The sequence below is a fragment of the Pyxicephalus adspersus genome, chromosome 3, assembly GCF_032062135.1.
Source record: "Pyxicephalus adspersus chromosome 3, UCB_Pads_2.0, whole genome shotgun sequence".
Classification (NCBI taxonomy): domain Eukaryota; kingdom Metazoa; phylum Chordata; class Amphibia; order Anura; family Pyxicephalidae; genus Pyxicephalus; species Pyxicephalus adspersus.
The window spans coordinates 48376169-48401017 of record NC_092860.1 but is presented as its reverse complement, the minus strand read 5'-3'; the positions used below and the strand labels follow the sequence as shown (position 1 = coordinate 48401017).

Genomic DNA, 24849 nt, shown 5'->3' with positions numbered 1-24849 from the left:
AAGAACTGTCTGAGACCGGAAGTTAAAATTTCGGTTCATAGCAGAGGTTGGCAAACAATGGTCCGCGAGAAAATTTTGGTGGTCCACGGCTCTGACATAGGCCGGAGCCGCAGACTATGTCTCCCGTACAGTTTCCAGGCTCAGAGAAGTGGGAGGGCTGTGTCAAAAGAATTTCAAACTTTGCTCTGATTATGTGATGTTCAGGAATTGGAGCCAATGTGCAACGTCATTTACAATGTGAAACTCCTCAACAGCCATGCCTAAGAGGAATTATTTCTAATATTATTAATATTATAATTATTATTATTATTATTATTAATAATAGTAATAATAATAATAAACAGGATTTATATAGCACCAACATATTACGCAGCGCTGTACATTAAATAGGGGTTGCAAATGACAGATGAATACAGACAGTGACACAGGAGGAGGAGAGGACCCTGCCCCGAAGAACTTACAATCTAGGATAGAGGTGTTTTTTTGTGATAAACCAGTCTGTGCTTTCTTCAAAACCCATTTCTGTACAGATAAGTAATTTCTTTCTGTGCACCACCATATAAAGTGAACTCATACCCTTTCTTCCTATTCTTGTGTTACTTTTAGTGGCAACAAACTTATTCCTTATAACGTATTCCTGAAATAAAAACATGCAGGTGTGAATGAACCAACATTCTTCCTATTTGCAGACTGCACACAAGACACGAGTACAAAATTTTTATACATTACCATTTAAAAAACAATTTTATCCCTAAAAAGTTTTTTATTGTTTTTTTTTTTTTTTTTGTTACATTCTCCTTATTACAGTTGTTCACAAAGTTTTTTTTATTACAAGTTTTTATTGAACATTTTTGCAAAATAAGATGGACATAAAACAGTACAAATTAACATGTCATCAGAACCGGTTCAACTATGTATCAATCCATGCATGGAGTAGGATTTAGGATAAAGCAACAAATACAATTCAACATTGCTTCCTTATCTCAGGGGCTCGGATGGTCAGCTCCCATGAAACTCTGAGATCTGGCCGCCAAAACTACAACACCCATAAAAAAAATGGGGAGGTATAGAAGAACATAGGAGAAGGGAGGGACACAGTGCCTAGTGGGAGAGAGTATTCTCTTCAGTTAACCCCAGTAGGCTCATTGCCATATTCAATCATGAGGGTAAAACCTTCATACAGGTTTTCACCTCACCAAAATGAGACTTGGGGTTCTATGCCCTGGCTACAATGAGTTTAGCTGCATTCAAAATATGAACTTTTGGATAGTCCCCCAGACCCAACTGCAATTATGACATGGTGGGTACTGGCTGTATTGTGGGACCCAGAATTAAATTGGCATATTGAAATACCGCTGGCCAAAACTGTTGGGCATTAGCCTCCCTAGCAGTATCCCGAATGTGGCTCGGGGTGAATTATCCATATCAAAAACGGTAACCCCGAGCACACTCGAGGTGGAATTGCCAACGGTGTTTTCAAGTCTTACCTGGTGCCCTGCGGCATTATCCAGCAATGCCCGCGGCATCTACTTGCCATACTTGCTGCGTCATCCAGCGATGCCCGGCATCTGCTTCCCCTGGCGATGTAAGCGTTGGGGATGCAAGGCCAGGGGACGCAAATGCCAGCGGGGGCCGGGCAGTGCGAGTGTGCGACTGGAGGGCAGGACCGTGCGGTGGGTCCAGGGGGGAAACTTAAAATAATAAGTAATTTTGAATGTATTATTTTGAAATGTTTCGACATCTCTACATATAACAACATCTCTATAGATATAGAGTGTTACTTCTCTCTACATATTCTCTAGAATCAAAAGGAGCAGAATGTGTTGTGTACTCATCCAATTTCTGTATTTCAACATGAATGTTTGCTTCAGACTTCAAAGATTTTTATACGTAACCCAAACATGTTTGTATGTTCTTTAATATACTTACCAAAGTATACTTTTTACAACACAATCGATTTAAACCTCTTTTTTATTTTAGATATAAAGCCAGTCCCAAGCATTGCTAAACAAATCAACCAAAGTTCATACAGATGGTGTCAACATCCTATCAAGTAGTTGCACTGTATAGATAGTTTCAAATAGGCCTTTTTAGACACCTTTAACCACATATTGAGACTCTTTTAAAACTCTTTAATCTGAAAGTATTATAGAAAAATATTTTATTTGCTCCATTTTAATAATAAATGAATGCCACATATACCCTTGTTAATATTCAACAGTTTGCACAGAGGAGATGGAGCACCTTCCTACCTGGCCTGCTGGCATCATGCTCCTGTCTAAGTCTGAATTTGCACATTGAGTGGGCATGAAATAGGGAAGTTGCCCATCCTCTTCCAGTGCATGGTATTGTTGGGCGTCATAGGAGTTGGGCAGGCCTAGCTTGGCCCGTGGTAGGCGTTTGCTCTCATTTTATCACTGACAGCTCAGTATCCAACTAATGATCATGAATCAATCAGAGTTCTTCATTATAAATAATAGTAGTTTTTCAAAATAATGTAATGTAAACACTCCTATTGGCAACTATTAAATTAAAACGTGTTTCTGTGCATAGATTGTAACTATATATTTGCATAAGGGGAGCCATGTTTGCCTTTTACAGTTGACATTTAAAAATACTGTTTTCAAAAAAACGGATCCTTCAGTTTTCCGGCATGAATTTCGAGCGCATTTTAGGTTAAGTTTTCTGGAGGCGCCATTTATGTTTTAATGGTGCTGTACTCCAGAATCAGCTGTAAGGTCTTGCTTTTTCCTCCATAAAATGAAGCTGTTCCTGTTGCTGAGGATGCTGTTACTGTCAGTCATGAAGATGATTATCCTGACAGCCTTTTTGCTACTTCCTATTAAAATAGGCACTATTTTGTTTAGTTGAAATAAAATTCTGTAAAACTGTTTTATTCATTCTGTTCGTGAACCTCAGGTCCGGAGGTTGCTGGATTTTTGAACCTGTACTGTACATACATTAACGTTATTTTCATTGCGGTGCTACGCAGTGGTTGTGCTTTACTACTTCTTTTTTTACAACACACGTTTAAAAGACAGACATCCTTATTTATATTATCTAAACAGTCCTAAGGTATAAAGGCACAACAATTGGTAATTTTCTTTTCTTATACTGGCTAATCTACATCTTTTTACACTTAGTAATAACAAAAGTATTTAAAGCTAGCCATTATAAAGTGGGAATCATGAAGATTTGGTATAGATTCCCTTTATTTATAGGTTTGTTTTTGGCAAATGGATATAAGCGTTGTTGTGGATTACCCCGTCTTTTTTTAATAAAATAAATTAAGCAAGTAAATGTGCACATAAGAAACAACTGCAGTAGGTTTTTTTGTATTTAGGTACTTCTCAAGCCACATATAAATTAATAATTTTCTAAAGGGCTTGGTTAGTTTCTTCTCCTAATTATTTATACTATGAAAATTTATAAAGACGTGAAGACTGAATTCCATTTGCAATTGTTTCACTGACACCATTAGAGGGTGCTATTGTTACTGTTAATCAGGTGTATTTGAGGTTAAACTGATTTTCAAATACCTGGGAAAACAAATTTAAGATAAACAGCTACAGTTAATTAGCAGCATTTCTGTTACAGAAACTAGAATATAGATTTTATTACTTGAAATATCTAACTAAATGGCCCTGATTTATCGAGGCTCTCCATGACTGGAGAGGATACACTTTTATTAGTTAACCTGGGTGATCCAAAAAATCTGGAATGGATCTGGTCCAGGATTGAAAACATTTGCTGACAAATAGCAAATGATTTTTAAAAATCCATTGCATGTTTGCTGGATTACCCAGGTTCATTGATGAAAGGGTATCCTCTCCAGCCTCTCTTTACAGAAGCTATAAGTATTTCAAAGAAAAATGCTTTTTTTTGTGAATAAGTAAAGTCTATAATCTGTAACGTGACAATAACTAGTTAAAAAAAAAGTACAAGCAACCTGTAAAAGAAAATCTGCCACATGTAGAACTGCAAATGTTTGAGTAACCATACACTGAACATGTATTTTTTAAAAAATTTTTATGAAACTGCCTGTTTACCTGTTTTTGGATTAGAGACATGGCGACTTTAAAAAAAAAAAGGTTATCAATCATTTAGATGTGTGTTTTGTTCAATTCTAGTAATTAATTGTTTAAAGTTGAACTGAAGGCAAACAACTTTTTATACTGATGAAATGAAAATAAAATACTTATGATGGTTGTTTTTCCTGTCTCTTTATTTCTGAGATTTACATGACACTGAGATTTATGTGGCTCTGTTTCTAACTTTTTAATTCTACGATAGCTAAAGCCTAAGCAGTCTCAAAATTTTAAATGATGACAGAAGTGTCTCAAACTGATGTCTTAAGCAAAATGTTTTGTCCATGGATATGAGCAACATGGTCAACACAGGTTCTTACAACAACAAGAGTTGTTTGCGTTTTGCATTAGAACATAAAATTGCTTAAACACATGGACTTGATTGCTAAATGCAGCAAAACATTCGCCTTTGCCTTGCTTTCCCTTTAATTTATTTAAATGAAGTTTGTGGATGTGGGGTGTGGATGGCAGACTTTGTTTGCCCACTTTAGGTTAACACCTAAAGTGGGCAAACTAACCCTGTCATCCACACCCTATATCCACACCCCACATCTGCACACATCATTCAAGTAAATGGCAATATACTGGCCAGTATTTGATGTAGTCTTCAAATTTATGTGAAATGCAAGAAAACAATGCTAAGGCTGGGTCTACATGAACGTTTTTAAAAACGTAAATAAAGTTCCTACCACGTTTATATGCATTTTTATGCACTTTTACAAGCGTTTTAAAGTTTAACTTTAAAATGCTAAAAAACTTTTATAAACGCCCATGATGCGTTTTACCGCGAATTGCTGCGATTTGCAGCGATTTTACATAAGCGCTTATAAAAGGTTTTCTTTTAACTCTTTCAGGGAATGAGTACAGGGGTACATAAAACCCCTTACTCATTCCCTGAAAGGGTTAAAATATGTATAAAAAAAATTGGAAGAGGCTTTAATGTTAAATTATTTTATTAAATGTGTGTGTTTGTGTAACAAAACTTTTTTTTTTTGCAGGTTATCCCAATGACAGGATGATTCCCAGGGCTGCAATCATGACATGAGCACAGCCATAAGACTCCTCCAGACAGTGAGGGATTGCAGGGCACTAGGGGTTAAATGAGGACAAGGCTCTCCATTCACCCCTAGTGCTCTGTGATTGGCTGAGGTTTTACGTTTCTCAGCCATTCAGCACTAGACATGAATGGGGAGACTTGTCCCCATTCATATCTAGTGCTCTGTGATTGGCTGAGAAATATGAAACCCTGATGGACAGCTCAAGCATCATCAGGATTTCCCTTGCCTCAGCCAATCAGGGAGCAGAGCAGTCAGCTGACTGCTCAGCTCCCCTGATTGCTCCCGCAGCCCTAGAGGAGCTGTAGTATGTGCTACAGATACAGAACATGTCACAGCTCCTCTAGGGTTGCCGAAGTAATCAGCCTGCAATGGGCCCTTATGTCCCCAATACTACAATCCTGTTTCTTTTGGTCCATGTCTTATAGCCAGTAGAGTTTCTTCACAGTTCTTTATTTATTGAATCCTGTATCTTATTATCCTGTGGTCTGTGTTAAGTAGTTTATTTTTTTATCTTTATAGAGTAATTAATTCCTTGAAACCGGCATTGAAAGTATGTCCGTACTAGCATTACCCCATCAGATTCCAACTGCATACCAGTTCACCCTGTTTTGTTAAGTGACAGGCTGGTGCTTCATTAACTGCATTATCCTAGTTTACCTAGGCTGATTAATTTTCTTCATTTCTGCCTTGTGGATGATCTGGCTATGGGTTTCGGTACTTTAAGCCAGCGGTCCCCAACCTTTTTGGCCCCAGGGACCGGTTTCACGGAAGGAAATCTCTCTGAGGACCGGGGGGGTGCACAGAGAGAAAAGAGAAGACATACTCTGGCGTCTTCTCTTTTCTCTCTGTGCACCTCTGCTGCTTCAAAGCGATCACATGACATCTGACAGCCAATCGAGCTGCATGTCATGTGCTCGCATTGCTGCCGCTTCGTTTTCAATAATGGATCATGTACTCGCGGCCCACTGAAAACACCGCCGCGGACCGGTAGTGGGCCGCGGCCCGGTGGTTGGGGACTGCTGCTTTAAGCCACTTACCTGCAGTTGGAACGCTTAGCAGAAGTTTTCTGCATGTTGCAAATCAGTGACAAAAAATACTAAAACAACATAGTCAATTATGACAGCAAAGTAGTATCAGCAAGGTGTTTTTCTTTTGACAGGCTTCCTTTGAGGAAATTTGGAATTAGTAAAATGTCAAAATTAAATAACAAAGGTAAACCAAGCTCCTAGTCATCCCACCTAACTGTTAAAACATTTCATCACTTTATACAATATGAAGAAAGCTTCTCATCCCTAGGTAAGGATGCCAAAATCTTTCTTTACTTCCCCATCATGCCTCAAGACTGACATGAAGAAGCAAAAATTTCTAAGCAAATCTTCTAAGATTGGGCCTTCAAATAATACACACAATATAGCTGTGTGGAGGGGAGAAAACTAGCTGTATTAGGCCTAGAACTGGTGTACTGGTTACATTGGACCACGACTTCTATATCTATATCCTCTTAAAAGTGAGGTCAGAGAAGTCAAATCAGTACCTGTTATGTATGCGTGTAACTACATGTCTTTGTACATTTGGATTTCTTTTTCTGGTTTTGACTTGCACTTCACCTAGACTGTGCCTATGCCTGCCAATCTGTTTATTGTTTATAATGTTCAGACTACTGGAACATTTATTCAATTATGTAATAAACATTATGTAATAACAGTTTATGTAATAACAGTTTATGTAATAACGGTTTATGTAATGTACCACTTTTTCAATTTTTAATTGTTTAATTTGGTTTTCTATTACAGAGATGCAAATATCAAACTGAGTTCTGTAAACAATGGGCTAAAATCTGAAAAAAATAAACTAGAGTTTAATTAGCTGCCTGAATAGAAAACCACTTAATTAGTTAATATTTCCTTTAGTTCTGAATATGTTAAAATCTTAATCCACTGTACCTTAGGAAAAAGAAAGAAAAATGCCTACATCCTAAAGTAGGTACTTATTAAACTACTTACTCTGATGCCCTGATTTAACAAGCAAATAGGCGGAAGCTTGACCTGCGCATTTAAGTGCCGATATATGAGGCGTTTTTCTGCAGGCCGGAGCCGAGTGCTAGTTCACTCGCCTTCACTTGCCAGCCGGATTCCTGCCTTGATAAATGAGCAAGGGGTCGCGAATCCGCCAATTAAGACGATTAGTTTGCAGCTGCACAATTCAGGAGGATCTGTTAAGCTCTGTCAATGGTGAGGTCATAGCAATTATTAGCGCACACCTGCATCCAAGTTACAATGAAACGAGTAGAAAATGAAGATACCCAATGAGAGACAAGGATATACAGTAGATGAATGATCCTCGTCCTTTTCGATATTGTTTTTAGGTAACTGTGTGCCAGTTACCATTTTTATCATTAGAGCTGATCTTATGTGATCCTATGATCAGATATAAGACAAGTACAAAACTGTAAAGTGGAGTCATTGTAAAGGAAAGACCAGAAGTTAAAATAGTCGTCAGACAGATATAATCAGAAAACCAGAAAGAACAAAGAGGGTGACAGAAACGTTTACATTTTATAACACTCTTTGGGCCAGACAAAAGAGGTTGAATTTGGCTAAATGCTAACCTTTAGGCTATGGTATTCAGATCCAAGTAACAAGTCAAACCCAAGTACACTATTTTATGAGCTTGAAATTTTTTTTGTATCTATGACAGCCAGCATGGATTAAAAATGTCAAACACAAATAAGTTTTACAAAACAAATAATCACAGTGTATGAAACAGGCTTTTTTAAATTGTCACATTCAAACTTTTGTTAACTGTAGCCATCCAACAAAAAAGGCTACGCAACCCTTCTGTTCATGAATGTTCCCTTACGAAGCAACAGAGGATGGCAACCTTGTTATCAGAGTCATCTGGTTATATTTTAGCACAGTCACTCTACAGGTTTATCAATTTACAGCAGGTCTTTACTCCAGACTGAGAAGAATCTGCCAAATATTTGCATGTTTAAATATGATGAGGATAGAAAAAGGTCTGTTGCATTTTATCCTCTGTGTTTCTAAGTTTTACATTGTAACTGATCCTTCTTGAGGGTGTATATTGCAGTATTCTTGCTGTTACTTGTAAAGAAACAAGAAGCTTTTTTGTGTGCCCCTCTTGGATTTAGTTTCATTTTGTTACAGGGCCCCCACTTTCCCTGAATCCATAGCTTAGACCCAGCAACAGTCATTCTTTGTTGAATAGGTGTGCCTGTGCTGGCAGTCTTGTTGGTCATCAGTACGGCTGGTTGCAGAGTTAGCCATCAAGGTAGGTAACAACAGACAGCACTAACACAGTAGAATTCAGTTAAAGTGGGACACAGATTATTTTTTGAGACAAAAATACTACAAAAAGGCATCCTGAGGTTATTAATATAATGGTCTTTTTATATTCTGACACCCATTTTGACTACCCAAATACCTATTTAACACTACCCTTATTAATGCAACAAAAATGGTCCTGATTGTGAAATCCTAATGCCAATTATAAACCACTACTCATGATGTCTCTTCTTAATATAATTCCCCCCTAACACTCATAAAGTTATAGACAGAAAAAAACTGTCAGTGCTTACCCAAGAGAAGACACTTCACCGCTCCCAGTGATGGTTTTTATACCTTTATAGACATTATACAGTGGGAGAACAATCCACCAAAGCTCTAGGCAGCCAATGTCAAACTGGTGTATTTGGTCCACATAATTCTCTCCCATTCATTTTTGCATTACTTGCAACAAACAATTTAAACTAATAAGGGCTTCAGCTGTTCCACAGTTTAATAAAAGCCTTTCTCATTGTATGCTTTGTTATACCTAAATACAAAGATGATTGTTTTATGGAAATGTGGTAAGTTAGTGGAAAGTTGCAATTATTACTATATTGTCTTAAGGAAGCCCTATTTAAACTAATTAAGGGCTTCAGTTGTTCCACAGTTTAAAAAAGGCTTTGACATTTTATGCCATTGTTATACCTAAATACAAAAATGATTGTTTTATGGACATGTGGTAAGTTAGTGGTAAGGTGCAATTATTAAATTGTTTGCAATTAATAATTATTAAAATTTGAGCTTTAATAAGTCATAATAAAAAGTTTTATAAAGTAATAACTAATGACAATTTTCTCTTGCCATATTTTGTTAGCAAGCTGAGTTTCTGTTCGACTGCCCAAAAACCTATCCAAGTTGTGAGACACGCACACCTATTTAGCCTGTGATAAGAAATCTTTATTAGCATTCTGTAATGGTCAGGGTTGATAAGACATTTGGGCGGGAAGTCAAGTTTTGCAAGACACTCCTTATTCAAAATTTAGCTTATTTTGAAATGACTGTGCCTAGCAGTTCAAGCTATAGAAGGAACCAGAAGAAACAATAAAATGGAAGAGAAGAAGGAAGCTCCAGGTAAGACAGTAAAGGTTTTTGTTAGATAAAGGAGCAAACTATGCAAATATGTAAAATATTTGTCATCTGAGACTGACATACATGCATGAGGTACTAGACTTACTCTGGCTTGGAAAATACCAAAACTAAAACTCTAGTACCTGGCAATACAGTATCAATTCTCCAGCAGGCATGCTCGTACATGTTTTTAAAGTATTTAAAGTAGCCATAACTTTCAAAGTTTCTATTTGTATAGGCAGTATCAATTTTCAATCTGTATTTTGTATTTTTTAAGTAACAGTTCTTATTAAAGTATCTGTCATGAGTGAAATTTGAAGGCATGCCATTGATATGCCAATATTCTGAAAATGCTAAATGTCTTGCTGTATCAGCCACTATCCCGAGTCACAGACCAGAATATGCATGCAGTAAATGCAGGCCAAAATTACCTACTCCAATATTTAATTCCAAAAGATCTGATGGGAAAACATTATCGTGATAGCTAAAATGTGGCATTGTCAAAAAAGAAAAGGCATTAAAATGTTATCCAAATCTTTAATAAGAATGGAAAATGTAAAAACAAAGTAGCTGTACATTCTTATGTTTATATAACATAATATATATAATCTTATCTTATTATAATATATTCTTATATTTTAGTTAGAACCTTATGAATGTTTTTAGTCTTGGCAACTAGAAAGTAATACAAATGGCGGGCAGTTTTGTCTTGTTTTTCTGGGTTTAGATTTTGAATCTCACTGAGGATTTCATCTGTATGTAAAGTTTGTATATTTGTTTTGTTTGTGTTCTATACAGGTAGGTTAATTCCGATGGCCCTAGGCCCTAGTGAGTGGTATGGGTTCACCTCCAGGTTTCTTTATACCCTGTATTGTGTTGCATTTTCCTTTTTAAGTGCCATGAATGCCTAATATGTACATATACAACAAGAAACATGTGAACAAGAAAATGTAGCAAGGGTGTATTTAGCTTCCCACAGTGTACATTGATTGACAACGACCATCATCTTTTCTTTTCCTTAACAACTGAACTGTCTCTGGTCTTCCCTGCTGCCCAGCATTAAATGTAGATTTTACTACAACTTCCCTTTTATTAAGTAGGTATGCACAAGATTCTGCAACACCGCCCCTTTCCGCAAACACCACTACCAGCCATGATCTGCCTGTATTACACTCATTAATGATGTTACTGGATCTAATATCAGGTTTTCAATTAAATCAAAATGTGTTTGTTATTTTAATTAGCATTTTTATCAAGATGGAAAGAGTACCCAGGGTATCAAAATATTAGCAAATTAAACTTAGCCTTTAATAATAATGTCTATGAGCATGCAAGGAATTGATAAAGTATGGAGCCACATGTATGTCTTAAGTGGGATGCAGTAAGTTTAACCTTCAATAATGACGTATGCAGAGTGTGACTTTTTCTACGGTAGCATTTACTTTTTACAAAAAAAATCATAGGAATGTTTGCATCTGAGTGAAGTTTATTATTACCAGAAAATGTATCTTCAGTATCACAAAGTTACATTTTTATTTATATTTCAACAGTTGTTCATGCATTGATCTTCTCATTGATTTGCTATGTTACATCTTCCACTGCCTGCGCACTATAACACAGGATCCTTGACAACTTGCTATGTGTATGTTTGCTGCTAGATTTTATGTATGCAGTATCCTAGAAGATAAGGCATAGACATATCAGTTATTGTTAGCTGTATTGAGCAACTCGGCAGATAACATGTAGAACAGTTTATAGGTGGAGATATTAGAGACCATTTTAGTAGAGAGAAGAATGTGTTTTAAGAGATAGAATATGGTTCCTTTTTATTTAGTAATCAGCATTGTTTAGTGCCCATTTACAAAAGCTGATAAACTGTGTCCTTAAAAACAGGCTGTCATTCTGCAGTGGACTTTAAACCATCCATAGCAGCTTTTATTAACCTTTATTGATGAACAGAGCTGTCATTCACACACATTATATCCTGGCATTAGGAGTTTGTTCTTCTGCCTGCTAATGTCAGTGAATGCATCAATTCTTGATTTGTCTAAGTAATAAATATATTCATCTCCATAGGTAATAATAACTGACCGTCTCACTGGTTTGTCTGAATAAGGCCTTAGACTGCCAATATACAGTTGAATAAAAGCAAGGATTGCAACTTATTCTAGTATCACCTCTAGCACAGAGGTACAATAGCAAATGCTTCTGATCATCAAAAGCAGCCATAATCATACAGTTAACTATGTTTTAATGTGCCACATCCATCTGTAGGCCAAGCTAGGAATATAACCACAGAAAGTCCTAGCAGCAAGAGATGTTCCATTGCACCCAATGAAACATCTATTTGTCTACCCCAAATCTTTGCTGTACAAATTGCCTTATATAACTGTCATCCAGAGTATATTTACTATACCTTTGAGTTTATAGCAATAGTTAAGGTTATCATATCTTTCCAATGTTGAAACCCTTTGTTACAACTTTCTGGTTGTATTTAGGGGAAACACATTATTATGCTGCTAAATTCTAGATTTGTAATTAGGAAATACAAAGTATGTATGCAGTAGTGACAATGAATACATAACCAATAAGCACAAGAACAACTTAGCGTTATTAGGTATTTGTAATTAAAATACCCAAGGTAAATTATGCTGCAGTATAAGCAAGCAAGAACTTACTTAACTGAGTTAAGAGATTGTGGAAAATGTTTATTTGCTATTGTTTTATTCAGGGGTGTCAAACTCTGGCCTGCAGGCCAAATCCTCAAAGAATTCAGAAAATTACCTACATCTGGCCCGTCCGCCCGCGTTACTACCTCACATCATCATTTTCAATACATGCAATACATGGACATTATTCCTGTACACCCATCATGTGACACAAAGCCTAGGCAATGATCACATGGTCCCTGACTAACAGGGACATTGTGTTTGTTTCAATTCATTAGACACTGCATAGTGTAATATTTAGTGTCAGACAAACTTGTGATGTGAGAGGATGAACAACACACAGCCTGCTCAGATAGATAGAAATTAGTCTTTTCAACCCTAAAGTATGTGTAGAGGGGTTTGTTTTTGTTAGTTATGAAGAGTAGTAAACTTCCTAATTTTTTTCAATAAAATTCAAGTTTGGCCCCCGACTTGGTCTAAGTTTTTAATTTCGGCCCTCTGTGTATTTGAGTTTGACACCCCTGGTTTTATTGTATAGATTTCTTTAAACATATTCCCACAAAAACCTTTGTTTTCTATTTCAGGTTTGAAGTGTGCCATTTGTATTTATGCCACACATATTGACTTATTTTTTTTAGTTGCCTTAATCTCAATGCTTTACACAACTGAACGTTTATCAAACACTAAATCACACAGTAAAAGGTAATTGAGAGAAGTGTTACACCTACCCAACAATCTCTGAAAAATAATAGTAACAAAGAGTATGAGGAAAATATTCTTTACATGGGAAAAGATAAACTGCATGGACTGTATGAAACTGTAGTTGTCTAATAAATCTATATTGTGTAAGGAATTGGGAATACTTGCATGAAGACATATGATGGTAGCAAGGTAAGCATAGTAAAATGGCTTTGCTTAACATAGTGGTATTTTCAGTGAGGGATTATGTATTTATTTCTTCCAGATAATAAAATGAATATGTCACATATACAATACTAAGACAATATGTTATCTGGCAAATTAGTGAACAATGTTGCACTGTAATTCATTCCTCATTTTCAATTTCATTAAAAAAAAATGTAAAATAACAGTAGCAGAACATTATACTTGCTGGTCTTGTTTCAATCCAAGGTAAAAAAAAGCACTAAACACCAATTTGTGCCAGAATAAAAGTAATTATGCTTTAGAGTATATTTCAATCAGTACAAAATTGCAGATTTTTGGAGGATGAAAGGTTAATATATGTTCATGCAAAATTTTCATAATGCTTTGAACTTCTGCAAGTAATTCTACTAAGTTCAACTATAGGTTCCAAAACTCCCATTTGCACTATTATTATTATTAACTTGTATTTATATAGTGCCGACATATTATCCAGCTCTTTACAAAGTCCATAGTCATATCACTAACTGTCCCTCAAAAGGGCTCACAATCTAATGTCCCTGTCACAGTTATATGTCATTAAGACAGCCTAAGGATAGTTTTATACGGAATGCCAATTAACCTAGCAGCATGTTTTTGGGATGTTCGAGGAAACCACAGTACCCGAAGGAAACTCGTGCAAACACTGGGAGAACATACAAACTCCTTTCCTGGCCGAAAATCAAACTTGTGTCATAGCCCTGCAAAGGCCAAAGTGTTAGCCACTAAGCCAACCATGCCGCCTATCAGACATTTGCTTTGGAATACCAGAAATAAAAAATATAGTAAAAACTCTTAAAAAAAATATTTTAGAGAATAGGAAGTTATTTCTATACAAAATAGAAATATTCATCAGTGTGCATTTTGGATGTTGATCTTTGTAATTAATATATGATCCAAAAATGTACCTTAATAATTTAGCACTATACCGTCCAAGGATGTAACGACATAAGTAAAAGACTCTCAAATATTAGCCTAGATCTGGTATGACCTATTTCTAGAATGCATAAGCATTTTTAAATATTAAGTATCAAGAGCCAAATGAAAGACCAAAGCAAGTATATTTTTATTCTATTTTACATTTTTAATTTGTGGACATTTTTTTACAGGGGTTGAAAATGAGGAAGTATATGCATATTTTGGCAGCTGAATCTTAGGAAAAGGTAAGGGTTATTTTTTTAGGATATGTAAATAACTAGGAAAATATTTTAAATATAGCTGGCTAGCTGTAGAATGATCTATATATTAAACACATTGATCACAGCCATTTTCCTATAGTTTAGGTGAAATCTATAGTAAAACAAATGGCAGAACAGACTTCAGTTCTTTAAAGGTGGTGTAAAGGGAGCAGCATACACCTAAGATTGTGGCATAACAGCTACTGGCTAGCACTCTGGCTTTGTGATGCTGGAGTCCCAGGTGCAAACCTCAGCCAGGGCACTAGCTGAATGGATGGAGTTTGTATGCGGTACCAGTGTTTGTATGGGTTGTTTTAAAAACTCTGGGTGCTTTGAGACTCACAAAAGAAAATGTTGGCATTAATATAACACCTTAATAAACAGATATATATGAACTGAATAGTGATTTCAAAAAGATAATCAGATTTCCTTTCAAACTTCCAAAATACTGTGTTTATCCTTCATATCAATAAAGCAAGGTTAGTCATTCCTGATTGTCTAAAAGTTACTTTTTAACAATATTATTAAAGTTGATGCAATCAAACGGGTGCTGTTATTCACATGTTACTCCCCATAGGGGTGCAGATGTCTGAATGCAGTTCTAAAGCTGGCTTAAGTTATTAATCTGATTGTTCATCCTCCTTTTGGTTTACCAGCATCCACAGACAGTTTTACAGATGGGAACATGGGAACCTAAAATGTACACTGTTTCAGCTCCCTATGCACAATGGCATCTTCTCAGTTAGGGGCCTGGACAATTTTTCATATTCCCCTACCAACAAATCTGTATACTGTGAAGTTCAAAAAATGTTTTTCTAATGTTCCACCTTAAGATGATCTTGTGCATTTAAGTTGCTGCTTCAAGTTAATTTGAAAGTAGATTTATTAAAGCTCTCATGTTTTACAGAAAGACTTTATATTGCTGACATCTTTGACTTTTGTAATTGTAATTTTTTTAATTAGATTTTTTGAATGGTGTTTAGCTATAATATGCATGGATGTGCTATATTTGTTCATCACATGCAGGCTACACTCCTTACTTAGTACTACAGAACATTTGTGCATTGCTTTTCCGTATATGGGTTTAAGGGTAGATTTTCATTCAGCCAGGTAATTCCAGGAATCAGGCTGAGAACAAATGTGCGGCTAATCTATAAATCAAAGCATTAAAAAAATAATTATAATAACAGCAATACAAATATTTAAGACACATGGTGTAGTACACACTGCACAGATATGCATTTATGGAAAATGCACAATGTAAATGGGAACAGGCAAATTCAGGTATTTCAATAAAAGCAAGCTAAAATGCCTGTTCACCACATTAGAATTTGATTGCTAACCTGCAGGCTCAAAATATTGTCTATTCCACTGCTTGAACAAGGCAAATGACTAATCACTGAGGGAAACCGATAGTGATACTATACTGATAAAAGTTCTTTGCTGATGTCATTCTTACTTCTTTTTTTTTTTTTTTTTAATTAACACAAATGATTAATTTTAAAGAAATTTTTACCAGTATATGTGCAAAATGCTTCCACCATAGGTAGCAGACCTGAAAAAAAACTGTTAAACAAAGCTGGAGTTTAACATGATCATCATTTTGTTTTTCAGTAATTTCCCCACGTCGTCTGAGGGACCGTGAACTTTTGAAGAGAAAAAAAGAAGAGGCACGGGAAAAAGATACTTACCAGTGGGTTTTTGGGTAAATTTGGGTAATTAACATGTGGTCTAAATTTATTTTTTTTATGTGGTGTAAGTTTATTCTGTGAATATATATGCAGTTTAAGCAAAATAGACACTCATGTACTGTATGTCTTGGCGCCTGAATCTTCTTTTAGACAAGGAAGTTCTGACAGCATGACATGTTTGTAATACTATGGAGTAATAATGAAATATTTGAAATATATAAAACAATATGAGTAATAGTAAGTTGCAACAGGTATATACTAAGAAACTTACACCTAAACAAAACCTTAGTGGAAGCAGGAAAAGCAAGTACCTATAGGTAATACAAATACAATATGTCAGAGGTAAATCTAGGCAGTAATCAAACTACACTACATAAAATAATTTTTTTTATTATACATGAATATTTTCAGCAGTTTTACAAAGATATTGTAACATTTATTTTATCTTGTATTTTAGGTTAAATAACCCTTTATTCGTTTTTTGAATTTGTAGTTGATAATTTTACTAATACATCATTAGTTGTTATTAATTTATGAGATCATTGGGTACATTATCATGTTTGCTTTTTAATGGTGTTACACTATATTGAAAGTTCTGCTTTACACTTAGCTTTAGCTTTGTTTATTATTGTAATAAAATAGTACAAATTATTAGTAACACAATATTTCTTAGTTAATTAAGGACAATTCCTCCTATATATCGAAAATTGTCATATCCACATTCAAGATAAACATATATGTATTTAGGTAGGGATAGATAACCTTGGTACTTTTAAGGCATTCCATCAAAAAAAAGCATAAAACATGAATTTATTCAAAATCTCATTAAAAATACATAAAACTATTGAATTGATCAGTACATGCACGTTTCGTCTGTATTGTATCGGTAGGCACTAAACATTCAACGCGTTTCACTGAGCGAAGTCCGCATCCCCAGGAAAAAAACAGCCTACAATCACAGAATAATTTTCAGCATCACATCATTTCAATTCCAAAAAACTAACATATTTACTTAAATATATTTCAATTACTCACATCTGTCTCTAGTAACACAATATTGTTTATTACTATTTTAGTAACAGAAATGTGATGTTGCTGTGAACCTGACATTTATAAATTTTTTTTGTAGAGACCAATACCAGTCCAGAAGTAAGCGTCCTCGGCAAACCAGGGGCACTGGTAACAGGAGAAGAAAGCAAGTTAAAGAACCTGAGCTACAGCTAGAGCAACAGCTAGAACCACAGCCTGAACCTGAATCAAAGCATGAATCAGATCAAACATCTGAACCGGCTACTGAAATACAGCATGCACCTGAAACAGAAAGTAAACCTATGCAGAAAGGTGAGCATCTGCCTGAACCACTGTCACAACCTGAACCAATCAATGAACCAGATCACAAGCATGAACAGACCACTGAATTACCGCATGAATTTAAGCCTGAAAATACATTGGGGATAGGGCAGGATGTCCAGCAAGACCTTAGTCAGCATAGGCAAGAACCGGAAGAGCATCTAGAATATCATGAAGATCCAGTTATAACAGTAACTGAAGGTGGAACTGCAGGTGAGACATATGCTGTACATGAAGAAGCTGATGGGCATATTCAACAAGACATCACCACTTTAACAGGTAAAGATAATTAAAAAGCTACAGTGATCTTCTCTTTTCTATAAATCTACATCTAACACATAGCTTAGTGTGCTTACTTTTACATGAGAAGCGCAGTACTTAACACTCTATATTCCAAGTTCTGTAATTTTTTAAATTAGGAGTAAAAGTTAATACAGTTAAAATAAGAAAGCAATCAATGTCGATAGATGTGGTATATACTGTATATATGGGTATTACAACATAGGGCAGTACAATCCAAGGTCCACATGTACTGTCTGCCCCCCTTCAAAAATCAACCAATGCACCTGCAACTGATTTTTACTAACCTTAACCCTTACTTGGGAAACTTTACACTCCTTCCAAAATTATTTCTATGGTCAGCAGAGCATGCAAATTCTCACAACTTTAATCTATTGTGAAAGCATCTTCTTTCTAGGTTTCAGTTGCTCTATATGCCCTAGAATTTTGATAAACAGAATGGGCCTGATTTATTAAAACTCTCCAAGGCTGGAGAGGACATACGTTTATCAGTGAAGCTGGGTGATCCAGCAAACCTGGAAATAAATTTATTAAAAGTCATTTGCTATCTGTAAGCAAATGTTTGCAATCCTTGACTATATCCAATCCAGGTTTGCTGGATCACCCAGGTTCACTGTTGAAAGTATATCCTCTCCAGCCTTGGAGAGCTTTAATAAATCAGGCCTAATGTGATGTCACCCCTGCCTGGTTGCTGCCAGTAGAAAATGGGTGGGACGTAAGTTGTAACATGTAACTTTTTTCTTTTTGCATGGAGTAACATTTATTTTAAAATGGAAAGGGGCCTGGACAGTATGGTCTATGTCAGGGGTCAGCAACCTTTACTATCAAAAGAGCCATTTTGCCTCCTCTTCCACTAAAGAAAAATAGTCTGGAGCCGCAAAACATAACACAGTTTATAAACTTTTAAAAGTTTTAATATTTTTTTAATTTTAACTGTTACAACAAGTGTGCATGTGTAGGCCTACTTTGAAATAAATTAAACACTGAACTATGCCCCTAGAAGCCGCAGCTTCTAACGTATCATCCTGTTACATTAGAAGCTGGAGGCTTCTAACATAACAGGGCAGATATTTTTGATGGGCAGAGTTCTTTATGTTCTGATGATAGCCTTTCAATTAAATTTTAGGGGGTGTTAGTCACAGGTGTCCCCCACTTGCACCTACATTTTTGGTTTTGTACATCTCCCCATTCCAGAGGAATTGGGGTTCAAAGGAGGGGGATGTCATTGTACACACCCATTTGTACACGCCCCGTGGTATATTTATATCACTGGTAGATTTTTTTCATTAGAACACCGGATAGGGAATCCCCCTCCTCCGCAGTGTCTTGGGAGGAAGGGGATCCCCCATCAGAGATCTCCCCGCGGCAGCCGAAGGGAGCCACAACAAGGAGGCTGAAGAGCCGCATGCGGCTCCGGAGCCGCAGGTTGCAGACCCCTGGTCTATGTGGATGTTTCTGTTTTGGGGAAAGACATACAGTATTTCTCCACAAAATGCGTGGGTAGGGTTTTTGTAAGCAAGATTTGTACAGGCTACTCAAGAGTTAGACATAGATATAGACTACCCAAGGTAGTACCCAGGTAAGGATCCTGAACCATGTTTAAACCATCTGGTGGCAAGTGTAAGTAATTTTGGCCTTCAGATAACTGGTGTCTTGTTATGGTAAGAATACAGACTTGAATAGTATAATCTCTTACTACATACGTAAAAGAAATTTTTTTTTATGATTATATAAAATTGTTCTAGGACAGTGACCAAGAAAGCATTAAAGCTTGTGAAGCAGTGTGACAGCCAGTCATTTAGTATTTTTTAAGGAAATCTTTATTGGCAACTCTTATATTTTATGCCAGGTTAAACCTAAAGTAGAACTTCAGATAAACAGCCATACGCACACACAGATGAAATATATGTGTATGGTATCATTTTACATGGGTTTGCATTTCTGTCCATTCTTTTTTAAGATTCATACAGTGTTTGGGCAGTGTTTGATGCATTGTGAGTGTACACTGTTTGATATTCCTTAGACACCACTGGTTGACCATTGATTTCCACTGACAACTGGCCCATCTCCATTGACTAAATTGAATGTTTCTGGTACATGTTGTGCAATCAGGTTGTGTGTACATATGCATGATAATGTAACACATGAAAATAAGAATGAACGCTAACAATCTAATATTTATTGCAGTTTACTATAGTCATGTAAACCAAGGGTTCCATGGATATTGACCTTACTTTTAAAGTTACTGAGTAAGGCTTTGGTATTTCTGAGCAAAGGCTAGTAAAATGAAATAAAATTTGACTTTGTCCAGAAATTTTTATGTTTTATCACAAAGTCAAAATGTTATGGAAATTACTAATTGCTAATGTTACCCTTTCTTTTTGTTTTATGCATATAAAGAAGAGGTGGCAGAGGTGGAGCCAGACACATTTATTAATCCACCCGAAGTTCTCAACTTCCCAGTGCAAGACACATGCACTCCCGAGCAAGAGGAACATCAATACTACACTCCACTACTTTAAGTTTCTGCTTCTAATAATTATTTAGATCTTTTATTGACACAATATGCAGAAGGTTTAATTAAAAAATTATTTCTTTTTGTGTTTATAGAATAAGGAAATATACTGCATTTTTTTTACAAATGTTAAATTTTGGTTTATTGAAGTCTGTAGGTTGTGGACTGACCAATGTTTGTTAAGTAAGGCATTTTTACCTAAGACTGACAGTTATTACTACACACTTTCTTGTTAATATGTGGAATATTCAATAAATAGTGATTACTGAGTTACAAATTAATTCTGTTGCAAAAATCCTATTTATTGTTGTAATTTTATAAAATGTGATCTGTACAATTTATGTATGGCAAGTATACCAGGATGATACATGAAACAATATTTTGTAATCATTAATTACAGTGGTTATCCCTGGTTGGACATTTAGTGAACTGCCATGGCATTTTGATTGAACGACTGCACACACGTGGTAGACAATTATCCAGCACGTGTAAGTAGCTTACAGCAGTAGCCTTGCTCATCAGGTGGATGAATCAGGCAAATATAAGCAGGTGTCTTTTAAATCATTCATATAAACAAACACTCCTGAACATGGCAAAGGGCAAAGTTTGGACAGCTCTAAAGTGACAATATATTTACAAATAATATTAATATATTTAGTTAACATTGAAGTTACCTAAAGCACACATCTAGCTCTGGTACCCTATTTCTTATGCTGTCTCCTGTAAATCCACCCCTTTCATTACTTTCTTTACCCAGCGCTGTTTTTTAGGGTTCATTGACACCCAATGTCATTCAATCCACTCCATTTGAATCAGGCTGTCAGCAGACCTTTAACATACCCCACTAAGAGCAATCCATTGCCATTGTGGACCATTTTCAGCATTTAGGATCTGCCCACCACCAGAGGAACTGTAATGTCACCTTACTGAAATCACTCAGAAAAGTCGGTATGCATACAGAATTTTTATAAAATGGTTTATGGGTTACAAAACAGACAAATAGAGAATGGGAATCCCAAGCCCTACATAGGGAAGATGAGCAGCTGAGAGATAATGACCTTATTGATTCTTCTGTGCACTTTATGGGCAGTTCTGCCTGAAAAAGCTTGTTTGTGGCCTGAAACATCACAGTGTAATTGAGCCATGTGTATATGTACTTCATGGAAATTGATTATATGAACAATTTGTACTTCTGACATTGAATTAGGACCCAAAAAAGATTTAGTCCTCTGTGCTGGCTTTTTTTGGAGACTATAAAGATGTACATGTTCCCATTTTAGGTTTTAGAGGTGTCCAGTCTTTCATCCTTTACTAATATAGTATCACAATTTGAGATGTCACAGTATACAACAGTTGAAGTTAACATGAAACAAGCTGAAGCCAAGTTTTTGCAAGTTTTTGCAGAAGCCTGACACCATAACATGTTAACTTACACAGTTTTCTACACTTTCTGGACTGATTAGAACCATCTTGAAGAGCCTATGTAGATAAAAATGATATTCTCAGTATTAAAATATGCATAGCCATCACCATTCCCCACATGGCTAGTCTAAAAGTAGATTAGTGAAATGGGCTGAGTCTGCAATATAAGGAAGAGGAGAGGTGTGGAGAGGTGCATCAAAAAGGAAAAATTATTAGTTGGTAAATTGGGCTGTCAGCAGAAGTCTTTTAAATTCTACTCCAGGCAAAGATTATTTCATTTAATTATACCCCTCAACAGGCACAAAGCAAATAAATCCACTTTGTGTGCTTTAAAGGCCTTTACAAAACCATATATTATCCTGTAGCTACATAGCGTGTTTGGAGAGCTTTGGGTGGAACCCAACAGGTCCATCCACTACAGGCTGCCTGAAGAAAATGACTGAATGGTGGAAACAAAACCAACCACCCTACATAAGAAGCCAGTGCAGCAATGACTGTTTTTTTATCACAGCAGGCTCCTGCACAGAAAACCATGATTGAAGACAATATTTTAAAATTTAAATGTGTTCAACAAATGTAAAAACCATAAAAACAGATTAGATTACAATTTACTGAAGTTCGCTTAGTGAAAGATGGTTGACAAAAGGTTCCTGCACTTCCATTAACTAATTTATGATGTAGAATTATTGTCTTTGTTTCCCCTATTACCATATAGGGTGCAAATTTTTAGCAAGTATTTTCTTAAACGTTCTAAATATTCGTTTGTACAGGAGCATTATTAACAGTCAAACATTTGTATTGTCAACTGCCGAACATAACTGTGTGTTCAATACAAGTCAAAGATTTTCTGTCAACAAACCCCTCCCTACAGTATCAATTACATTGGAGATATTGCAGCTCTCCTGGTGACACAAAAGAGGCCACATCAATAACAGTTTAACAATATAACTCTGTTACGGAGCTGAATGAACAGCTGAGCAGGCTCATGTCATTTCAACTGAGTAATATACAATATCTGTGCTTGGCTAAAGATGTTACCAATCCCGGATGTTAACATGGCATTAATGAAAGGAGATTTCAACCTTCTAAGAAACCTGCTGGAGTCTGGAACTAATGTTAACATGCAAGACAAGGAGAGTCGTACTGCTTTGATAAACTGCTGTCTTCACGATGGAGAGAATTGGGCTTTAGGATCGGCCAGGCTGCTGCTTACCTATGGAGCAAAAGTAGGCTTGTGTGACAAGGTAGGCCGAAATGCACTGATGTATGCTATCATGTATGGGAGAGATAATCTTGTAAAGCTTTTCCTTGATGCACTGGACTATAATCTGAATCACACTGATAAATGGAGCCACACAGCAATGTGGTATGCAGCTCACTGTGGAATCCCCAATATTACAACAATGGTAAATAAAGTTTCAAAAAAGTATTGTTTGGACACAGAAGTGCCTGGAGAAAATATCAATTTGAATATTCCTATTCAATGCCCGACTTCAAAGCAAAAACAAAAACCAAATACCCATGACTACACTAAACACATTCTTAGCAATAAATGTTCTCGTGAAAATGTCAACAGAACACAGTTATTGTTGCCTTATAAACCATTTTCAGCAAGTCTCTGGGACAAAAGAGTAAAATTCTACAGTAACCCGAAAAATCTTCCCAAAAGCAGGACTCAAATATCCACAAACTCTCTTCCAACACTACAGAAGAACACAAAGCACAACAACACTCAAAAGCAAAAAGGAATCCAGGAGAGTTCACCTGACTATACCTGGAAAGAAGACAAAAAGAGACTGACTGCAATACTTGAAATACAGCTGAGTTCTTCATACTACCCAAAAGCCAGACTTTTGCCTTCAAATATAAAAAGATATCCCAAAATCCCCAAGACTGATACAGAAGAAAACAGGAAAAATGAGGTACAGGCAAAAAGAAGAGGTAAAAACAGAAGGTTATCATTTGATGGTCTTGATGGATTGCAAAACAGAATGTCTACAAAGGGTGTATGCCGGAGGAGATGCAGTGTGGCTGTGATTCCTTTAATCAGATTTCAAAGTTACAAATCATCATTTCCTAGTGAACAGGAATATCAGAAAATGAGGAGTTTGCTCTCTTAACTAATTGTTTAAAAGCTTAAAATGAACAAATAGCAGCCTGTCTACCATTGTCCAGGGGTCCAGCTGTTTATATTGTTTTTTTTTTTCTGGCTTGTTTGTGTTTTTGTTTATTTTTAAGTAAATCTGTTAAGTGAAAAGTATGGAGAATACCACAGCTGAACACTTATTTGAGAATGTTAAAATGTTAATTTCTGGTTGTCCAGCCTGTGCTTTTTCTTCAGTGCTTTTTGAGTGTCTAAATAGGAACAAGCAGGAAAATATAGAATTATAGAAGAATTTTATAGAATTGTTCTAATGCTTCAGTATGTTTGTTTCATGTCTACAATCCAAAAAATGAAGTTAGACACAATCAGGCAACTAGCATTTTCAAAGGACCAGTAAAGGGGGCCCCTAAACCTTTCTCATGACAAAGTCAATTTAGGTAGAAAAAACTTTCTGGTGTAACTTATTACAGATATCTAACAGTATAATATAGGTTAGAGAGCAATTTATTTCCAAGTTTATTTCTTGCATAGTGATTGAAAAGATCTGAGCTTCTTTGCTCAGAAAACCAAGCAGAAGTGATAAACTTTACATAAAGAGTAATTTGTAAACTTAGCTAGTTCATTTTTTATTACCTTCAGTTTTACTTGATGTATCATGCATCTATTTACCTGTCTGTCTATCTATCTATCTATCTATAAACAGATAAATAGATTTTGGCTTTTATGTTTGTAGATTTTGTCATATTTACTCTTACAAGAAGAACTGACCATTGTTATTTCTCTTACATAGAATAAACAAGTAAAGTACACTTATTAACTCAATAAAAAGATCCAAGAGCTCCGTGGTTATTGTAATTCATCTGCTGGCAAGTAAAGTACCTGCCTTTTGTTTGATTACACAAATATTGTTTGATTAGAACTTGTTCTTACATGTACCAATATATCATCCTTTCATTTATGGATTGTTTATTAAGTGTAATAAATAGAATACCATCTACATACAACAATACTTAAGAAGTGTTTAAAATTGTTTCTGAAATTAGTGATCCAATTATAGTAAAGGGCAAAAGTAAAAACCATCATCGGCAATGATTAGAAAATGATCTAGTGATCATCTTCCAAATAACAACTGCAGGAA

General features: G+C 35.9%; 1 protein-coding gene across 6 annotated transcripts; it reads left to right on the top strand.

Annotated features, from left to right (window-relative positions):
• Positions 1–9345: 9345 nt before the first annotated feature.
• Positions 9346–24549, top strand: HEMGN (hemogen). Of its 6 annotated transcripts, none has more exons than XM_072404479.1 (4): positions 9346–9564; positions 15944–16034; positions 17150–17361; positions 20071–20466. In XM_072404479.1, the coding sequence occupies exons 1-4, from the start codon at positions 9540–9542 to the stop codon at positions 20190–20192; spliced, it is 450 nt and encodes a 149-aa protein (XP_072260580.1). In that variant the 5' UTR covers positions 9346–9539; the 3' UTR covers positions 20193–20466. The 6 variants fall into 6 exon arrangements, with proteins under 6 accessions (XP_072260580.1, XP_072260578.1, XP_072260577.1 ...); XM_072404477.1 differs by having other exon boundaries at positions 9398–9564; positions 17150–17649; positions 20074–20466; XM_072404476.1 differs by having other exon boundaries at positions 9405–9564; positions 17150–17649.
• The last annotated feature ends 300 nt before the right edge of the window (positions 24550–24849 follow it).

Bases quoted from the DNA above. Each gene is read 5' to 3' on its own strand.
- HEMGN (XM_072404474.1), top strand. From the start codon at position 22,639: ATGTTACCAATCCCGGATGTTAACATGGCATTAATGAAAGGAGATTTC.